Source organism: Epinephelus moara, chromosome 3 (genome assembly GCF_006386435.1).
Source record: "Epinephelus moara isolate mb chromosome 3, YSFRI_EMoa_1.0, whole genome shotgun sequence".
Classification (NCBI taxonomy): domain Eukaryota; kingdom Metazoa; phylum Chordata; class Actinopteri; order Perciformes; family Serranidae; genus Epinephelus; species Epinephelus moara.
This window is the reverse complement of record NC_065508.1, coordinates 35,255,803-35,264,250: the sequence shown is the minus strand read 5'-3', so window position 1 is coordinate 35,264,250 and position 8,448 is coordinate 35,255,803. Positions and strand designations below refer to the sequence as shown.

The window sequence follows — 8,448 nt, the reverse complement described above, 5'->3', positions numbered from 1 at the left end:
AAAATGTAATAAGTAAGGTAAGTATTTTAATTACTTTATCAAAGTAATGTAACTTATTATATTTGATTACTTTTCTATCAAATGTTTTAAAATGGGCAATAACACTAAAAAATGTGAGGAAATAGGCTGTGACAAAAGAAGATATTCCTTCACCGCTAAAAGATGCAAAGCAACAGAATGAATGTTATATTCTACATATAAACCTTTCACTGAAAAGAATATATATGGGTGTAACCCTTTTGTAATCACCAACGTTTTGATGAGTGACTGTAATTTTTTGTAATTTAATTACAACTAGCTACTTATAACACTGTGAATATATGCAGAGGAAATTACATAAGTATTTACAAGAAAAGAACATTCAGATAGGCTATAACTTAATAAACTGCAGAGGTACTACATCTTCAGAAGTTTAAGGCTCAGTATTTACTGCTACACTGCCATGTCACAGAGGTGGATGTAGTTGGGATCAGTGCAGCTTTGTGAGATGGTCATCTCAACCAATTGAAAATCAGAAGTAAAAGAAATCAAATGGTGCTTAGGAAAGTTTTAAAAAATCAACACAGGCTTACTGGAAATTGGGAGATGTTTGCTATGACTGAAACTACAGTAAAACAATAAAACACACAAGTATGCAGTTGTTGGTTGTGGTCAGTTTGAATCATCTTGTGCGATATCTAGCTCACAGGCACACTGTGCTCAAAGCACTGCCTTTATGCTGCACAGATGACATATTTTGCGGCATGAGGCTGATACACAGTCAACATATCTGCTGTCTCAAAGGTTTAAATTGCCTCTCGAATTTGTCTGCTTCTCAATATGGATCACCTCCTTTGTGATTCTTATAGACTGAAGTCAGTTTCAGGAAAATCATTACAAATATGTTTTTCTTCTAGATTGGTGGACTTGATGGAAACATTAGGTGTACCTAATGACTCATGCACACAGTGTATGTGGTAATATTACTCACCACAAAGCAAAGTAAAAATCATTAGAACAAATTTACAAAACCCCTTAATTTATTTCGTGAAAAAGTTTAAAATTTACAGGTATATTAAGAGTTGTTAAGATTTTTTTAAACAGTTTGACAATGTTTGCTTTTAAAATTAGACCAAAATCAGAAGCCGCACAGCCAAAGACTCTAATTTAATGCCTGGCTTGCCCTCTACTAAAGCCAGTTCAGCCCTCCACTTTCAATCAAAACCATGAAGTCATCAGTATTACTTCAGCTTGCCAAGCTTTGGCCATTCTGTTTTTTCAGCAGATTCCCAAACCACAAAACTGGTGGGTGCTGATTGGCCAGCGGTCGGCCTGGCCTATTGTCTCAGTGATGTGTTTGTTGTAGCCCCAGTTTCTCCCTATTCACCCCGTCAAGCGCTAGTGCTATTAGCCTGCTGGAAATCCGCCTGTCTTGGCATTATAGGATCTTGTTGTATTTTGTCAGGTAACCCTGTCCTCATAAACGTCTTCATAAAAGGGGTTGATTAAGGTAAGGTAACATGGAATTTTGTCTGATAACTGTTGGTGTTCATTTAGTAATGTGTTTTTATTAGTTTTTATTTCTTCATGCTATTTTCTCCTCGTGGAGACACAGCTGCAGCTCTATGAGCTCATCAGAGAAAGTTTCAGATATTAGTCATTGCTGTAAAATGTACCGACCAGTTTTTGTCTCACTTTAGTGTATTTTATAATGTCTCTATATATCTACACACACACACACACACACACACACACACACATATATATATATATATATATATATATATATATATATGTATAATCAGTTCCATGGAGACAAAGGTTTACATTCTGCAGCCAAATAGATACAGATAAGGATGGCTTATGTGTTTGTGAAACTGGAGGTGCAGTGAATGAAAAAACATTAAAACCCAGTCTGCTCTAGAGGCTAAGGATAAATGTAAAGCTTATTCTTATTCTCTCTATCTTGTCGGGTCAGTTTTCTCAGGTATTTTACAGTGAGAGTTGGAGAATTTCAGGGGAAAAGGTTGAGTGATGTGATTGAGAGGAAATCGTCAGCCTTGAGGTCAGTGCCAGTCACAATCAAGGCCGCTCTCCAAACGAAAAGAAAATTTATGTAGCTGTTTTATCCTGGCTTGGAAGAAAATAATTTCTTTAAAAAATCATTAAAGCCAATTGGCTTACTGATTATTAAATAAAATGATTCGAATTTTCTATATTGCCACATTACACTGACAGTCTGAGACAATTTTCTGGTTTCGATCAAGGCAGCTGCTGGGACTTGCTGGAGAGGCTGCTCAGAGGGGAATGTGATCCTGCGAAAATACAGAGCTCTTCAATGAATACACAGAGCTCTTCAACGAGCATCCCGTTCAGGTTTCAGACATAACAAGATATATCTATCTATCATGCTTTCCCCCCAAAAAAAACATCCATGACAACTCTCAATGAGACAGAGAGGATGGCTGCAGGATATTGCATCCAGGTGGAACAATGGGCAATAGATGTATCAAGTATCAAAGCATCGCTGCACTCCACACAGGCTGGATGTGTGTGTGTGTGTGTGTCTGCACTGGGGATGGGGGTGTATGTAAAGCCCATCTTCAGGGGCTGATCTCCTAGAGAACAAAGTGGAGCATACACACACAGGCAACCCCACAGCTCAATCCATTGGAAATAATATGTTCATTACAATGCAATTACTGACATTTAGACCCTCTCTCCCTGAAGTGTGTGTGTTTGTGTGTGTGTGTGTGTGTGTGTGTGTGTGTGTGTGTGTGTGAGAGGTGGAGAGAGGAGGGGGCCCTGCCACTGACCACTGATGCTAAGTGACCTTCTGTTCCTCTGTATGTGTCTGTGTGTCTGCAGGTGCAGGATGTACAGCTTTATGGGTGGAGGTTTGTTCTGTGCAGGCGTGGGGAACATCCTCCTGATCGTTTCCACAGCAACCGATTACTGGATGCAGTATCGGCAGTCCAGCAACTACATGCACCAGGGCCTGTGGCGCTACTGTATGCCTGGGAAATGCTTCCCACACAATGACAGCATCGGTAAGTGTAGATGTAGATGGCTAGGAAACTACTAACTTCCTGTTTGCTCTTCTTCTGAAAGATGGAGCCATTCTAGAGGCAGAAATCATTTTATTGGCTGAGGTAGCTCATCGGGTGGATCCAAAGATTCAACTTTTTTAAAGTGTTATAAGCCTTGATAAGCCATTTTATTTGTGTATAATTTACAATTAGAAATGAAAATCATAATAAATGAATACATTTCTTCAGAGACAGCTGTGTCAAACATTCAGATAAAATTCAAATAAGTTTACTATGTGGACAGCAACATGTTCTAATATATGTTCTAATCTCCCTAATATTTTGAAATTGGATGTGCAGCTGAGCTAACCCGCTAGAGTTAAACTGAACTGGGATCAGTAACATATAGGTTTCATAATGTTAGGTAGCCTCTGTCTTATCTCTCTTTTTTTATTACTAGACTTCAGTCTTATGTTAGAGAAAATTGTGACTTTCACAAACACATAACATTTTCAAACCACCACTGCATTACAGTGTGACTTACACAGAGAATGTGTACATTTGTTCAAAGGTCCCATATTGTAGCCTGAAAAATCTGATTTACTTTATTATAAAGCAGGTATAGGTGCATAAATATTGTGAAAGTATCAAAACGCTCAGTGCATAGAGAGAAACACAGAGTCCGTATTCAGAAACTGTGCCTTTAAATGAGCTGTCAGGACTTCCATGAACTTGTGATGTCCCAACTATACAATAGCCCGAATCACTGTGACTTCATGCTAACGACATTCACTTCAGGGAAGACAACTGGTGATTGATTTCAATTTTACAGATACGTAAAATCAGCAGACTTGTTGATTTCTGTTGTCATTTTCATCTGGAAGTGTAACGAAAATATATGGTTAAACATAGCGGCCTGACCTATCAGGCATTACTGCTGTTTTATGAACTTTGCTGTTTTTCATCTTTGATAAACTAAATCTACTGGCATGGAAGTTGTGGACAGGGCCACAGCAAAATGTATTTTAACCACCTAAAAATCATTATCAGTTTAAGTGTATGCTATATCTGCATATTTGCTGTGCTTTATCTTACACACTAACCAATCAAGGCAGTGGAAAAACAGCAACTAAGTGTTCTGCTAACTGCTAACTCTGACAGCAAGGTAAACCAGTGAAAATATTATTTCTAATAATTTTTTTTTGGTAGCTAAAAACTAACCATCTGAGGCAGAACCATCTGCTCAGTGACCTCTGATTTTATATACGTGACGCTGGGGTTTTCTACCCATAAGCTACTGTAAATAAACATTGTGATTAGGTCTATATAGACCTTCTCAAACTTGACAACATAAACACTTTAACTTGGTCCCCTTGAATTTCCCGTTGAAAGGTTTGTTAATGCAAAAGCTGACAAGGCAACTATAAAAGAAGGAAAGAAAGAAAAGTAGGTCAATTAAAACATTCAAATTTTGCTTTGGAGCTTGGTGCCACTTCTATTGGAGTCAATGGGGCAGGTTACGCTTGTTTGTTTTTCTTGTTATTGGTCTCCAAACAGATCACAGATCTGTCTCAAGCCCCTGTTTGGTCCAAGATAGCCAACGTTACATCATGATACATGACCAAACTGGGCAGGTCTGACCTGTTATCACTGTTAAAACTAGGACTTGACGGATTTACATTCTTACTAATGTTGGTCATCTAACTTTGATTAGGTAGCACACATATAGGTCATGAGTGAGCTAGAGAAGCTGTAACATTTCATTCACCAACCCCGCAGCTCTCTGTTTCTTTAACACCTTCCCCAGGATTATTGCTTACTGACATTTACGCTTAAAATCAATGTAGAGCAACTCAATAGTTAGCTAACATTACCTAAAAAAAATGGCAAATGCTAACTTAATTGACAAACAAAGTAACAAGTACTGTAAGTGATGGAAGTGATGATTTATAATAACTTGTCGATTAGTGCCACCTCCTGACAATTATGGGAATCACTATGTAACATTAGCACTCCTAAATATTATCAAATATCACTGACTGTTTAAAGTTTAGTTAGCTATTGATAACCAAATACATGTACCTGCTAATAGCAGGTAGCGTTAGCTATCTTGGATCCAACAGGGGCTTATAATGCAGCTGATACAACTTACAAGTAAAACAAACATGCACATTTAGATTAAAAAAAAACAAAAACATAATTCCGCATCACGTAATATGTGTTTTTTTATTTTTTCAGTCAGAGTTGAAACAACATTAGATATGATGGGTTATAGTGTGATTTGCTGTGCCTGCCCCATTGACTCCAATAGAAGTGGCACAAAGTCTGGCTCCAATGAAAATTGCAGTGCCGTTACTGATGTCATATCCTTACCTTCTTTTATATTTTCCATGGTAGTTGACAGGAAGTAAACAGGGATCAAAGCTGTTGCCCTAGCCACAGAGCAGCAAAGAAACAGTTTATAAAGGTTGAAAAACCCGGTACAGTCATTCCTCAGCTGAAATGACAGTGGAGAGATGCCAAGACCTGAAAACACTGACCAATCAGAGAAGACTGGGCTTTTTCCAGAGGGAGTCTTAAAGGGACAGGCACAGAAATGAGGCATTTCAGACAGAGGGTGAATATGGATATATTCAGGCAGGCAGTATTTTTTATACTGAAGCATGTAAACAAGTTCTAGTACAACACCAAAATACAAGTATGAACCTGAAAATGAGCACAGTGTGAGACCTTTAATCAGAAGTAAAATGCTATGATATTTTGATATTTAAAAAAAGTTTATGGTGGTGGTAATGTTTTGGTTATGATTATACTTTATTTACTGTGGGAAAAAATACTGTCTACATCTGTCTACATAGTTGTGTTATGTGTTTGAATGCTTCTGTTGAAGATTTGCTGTGTAAATTGGGATTTCCACCTGACATCGATGTTATTAAAAAAATTGGTCTATTTCTTTTTATGTTTACCATTCTTCATCATATTGGCTTGTTAACATGACCTGACCTGGGTCACATCTCTGTTCATTCACTTCTGATGACTTGCACTGACCCCACCGGTGACTCCTTTTGACATTTGACCCTGTCCACAGCCCACTTAGACGCCACTCGTGCCCTCATGATCCTCTCTCTTTTGGCCTGTTTCATTGGCATCATCATTGGCATTATGGCCTTCATCCATTACTCCTCCTTCGACAGGTTTGACAAAACCTTTGCTGCAGGCATATTGTTTTTCATCTCATGTAAGTTCAACTCAATTGTATTGTTTTTTGTTGGTTTAGTTTGAGCTGTAATGTGCATTTGATTTGACCTTAATCAAATTCAAAAATGTTTTAAAAAGTCAAATTTTTTTAAAAAGTGTAATGGTTACCCATTTGTACAATCTCAGAAAAAAATTCTTTATATTTTCTTTTCCTCAATTTATGTATTTTTTTTTCTGCCCAGGCTTTTTAGTGTTTCTAGCAATGGCAGTGTACACTGGTGTGACTATTAACTACTATGGGAAACGCTATGGAAACTGGAGGTTCTCCTGGTCCTATATCATTGGCTGGGTGTCAGTGGTGCTCACCTTCTTTTCAGGTAACTATGCAACCCAACAAATCAAACTACATTAGGTTTCCTCTCTTTCACAGAGGTGCCATCAAATTCTTTGATTCATCAAGGTTCCACTCATGGTGTGTTCAGGGACGGTGTGCTGTGATCATTTTCTTCTAAATGTTAACTTCTTTCCAAGATAAAGCCTTGAGTGAGTTCTTGGATAAGCAACCACTGCACTCAGTAAGGTGTCGATAAAATCACTGCTTGGAGAACATATTTATGAAGTCATGGCAAGCAACAGGCTCAAACTACTTTTAAGATTTAAGATTATTTTACATTATACCATGTAGTACTGTACCTTTTGAAAATTCAAATGTAGTATAAAAGATAAAACTGTATTCACCTCCTCATATTGCCAAGGGCCTCAACTTCTACCTGCATGCCTGGCTAATGGTTTTCATACTGCATGTACTATGTGTAATAAAGAAAACAAAACTACAGACACTATCTGATATAACACAATGTGACAACTCACTTCCTAAGCACAAAACAGTCAAACCATACACGGGTCAACCCATAGTCAAGCAGCTGAATCAATGATGTGACATTATCAGTAAGTGATGCTTGTAGTAAGTGCTCATCTCTGAATCCTCCACCACACTGTGCAGTACCTGCTGTTCAGCAGGCCTTTCACTATACTGAATATGAAAATGGTTCAGAGGTAAACAGCATCCATATGCTGAAAATACCAGGATGTGACACTGTTTGGCTGAGACTGAAAATATCGGCAAAATTACACACTAAAGAATTATGATAACTAATAAGTAATGGTGGAAAACAACAATACCATGATACACATGTATTTCAAGAGTGTTTTTCTAATTTGCATGCATCAGTTGGATACCAAATAAACAGCACATGTATTATGTGAAGTTTATAGATTTTTATGCACTACAATAGAAATGGAATAGCAGAGGACCTTAAATATGTGTCTGTATTGTTTAGGTTGGTAACAATATAAAAACAAAGCTGCTCCACAAAAAATCTAAAGAACTGAATTCAATGCAGTTTGTCAAAATGCCTCAGAATGACATAAACAGACAGTTCATCAATTTTATTTTCTTGTCACTGAACATGCCCACAAAATACAATTTCTCCACTGGTTTCTTGTACTTCTGTAGAATTAAAATAACACAGATCACACATAGACTAGTTGTGCATATTGTGTCAATAACAACAAATAGCCTATATGTGTTCTCCTTTTATCTAATGTGAGTTGAAATATATCATTTTAAGATGCAGGTCATTTATATTTGCTGGTGGCAAACAAAGACCTACCCTCTACCTTTCTTCTTAGGTATATTCTATTTGTGTGCCTATCGGATGCATGAATGCCCCAGGGGTGCTAACTCTCATTAGAAGATTCAGACCATCATCCAGACATGAGCCATGGAGTACGATCATGAGAGCTGCATCGAGGCTACGTGGAGATTCTCACCATCAGTGCAGAGCTTACATCTGGAACACGAATCCTCAAAGTTTAAATGATTTCAATAAAAAAGACTGGGGAGAATGTGACTCTTTATTTTCATCCACAGACACTGTGCACAATTTAATCTCTTCCTTCCTTTCCTTTCTTTTTTTTTTTTGTTTTTGTCTGAGAGCGTTTTTAGAGGCTGGCCATCTGGCTCTGTGGCACTAAGAGAGTGCCCCATTCGTGCTCCCTGACCTTAGCTTTAAATAAGTGTCCATAACCATAGAGAGTTGTTTTAAAATAAAAACAGACTGTCTAGATGTCTAGTTCAATGTCTAAAAGAAAAACCAAGCGTTCTTTTTCTGAAGACTGAAAATGAAAATGAAAGCCACACAAAGCAAATGACATACTTATATGTATAGCTCATCCATGA

General features: G+C 37.6%; 1 protein-coding gene across 1 annotated transcript; it reads left to right on the top strand.

Annotated features, from left to right (window-relative positions):
• The first annotated feature begins 1,349 nt into the window (after positions 1-1,349).
• Positions 1,350-8,114, top strand: lim2.1 (lens intrinsic membrane protein 2.1). Its single transcript, XM_050036306.1, has 5 exons — positions 1,350-1,489; positions 2,848-3,029; positions 6,097-6,246; positions 6,449-6,583; positions 7,899-8,114. Exons 2-5 carry the CDS (start codon positions 2,855-2,857, stop codon positions 7,958-7,960), a joined length of 522 nt encoding a protein of 173 aa, XP_049892263.1. The 5' UTR covers positions 1,350-1,489; positions 2,848-2,854; the 3' UTR covers positions 7,961-8,114.
• The last annotated feature ends 334 nt before the right edge of the window (positions 8,115-8,448 follow it).

What these genes read in the sequence shown, in the direction of transcription:
- lim2.1 (XM_050036306.1), top strand. Translation starts at nt 2,855, where the DNA reads ATGTACAGCTTTATGGGTGGAGGTTTGTTCTGTGCAGGCGTGGGGAAC. An exon ending in CCCACACAATGACAGCATCG is followed by an intron (nt 3,030 to 6,096) that starts GTAAGTGTAGAT and finishes CCCTGTCCACAG; the next exon opens with CCCACTTAGACGCCACTCGT. An exon ending in GGTGCTCACCTTCTTTTCAG is followed by an intron (nt 6,584 to 7,898) that starts GTAACTATGCAA and finishes CTTTCTTCTTAG; the next exon opens with GTATATTCTATTTGTGTGCC.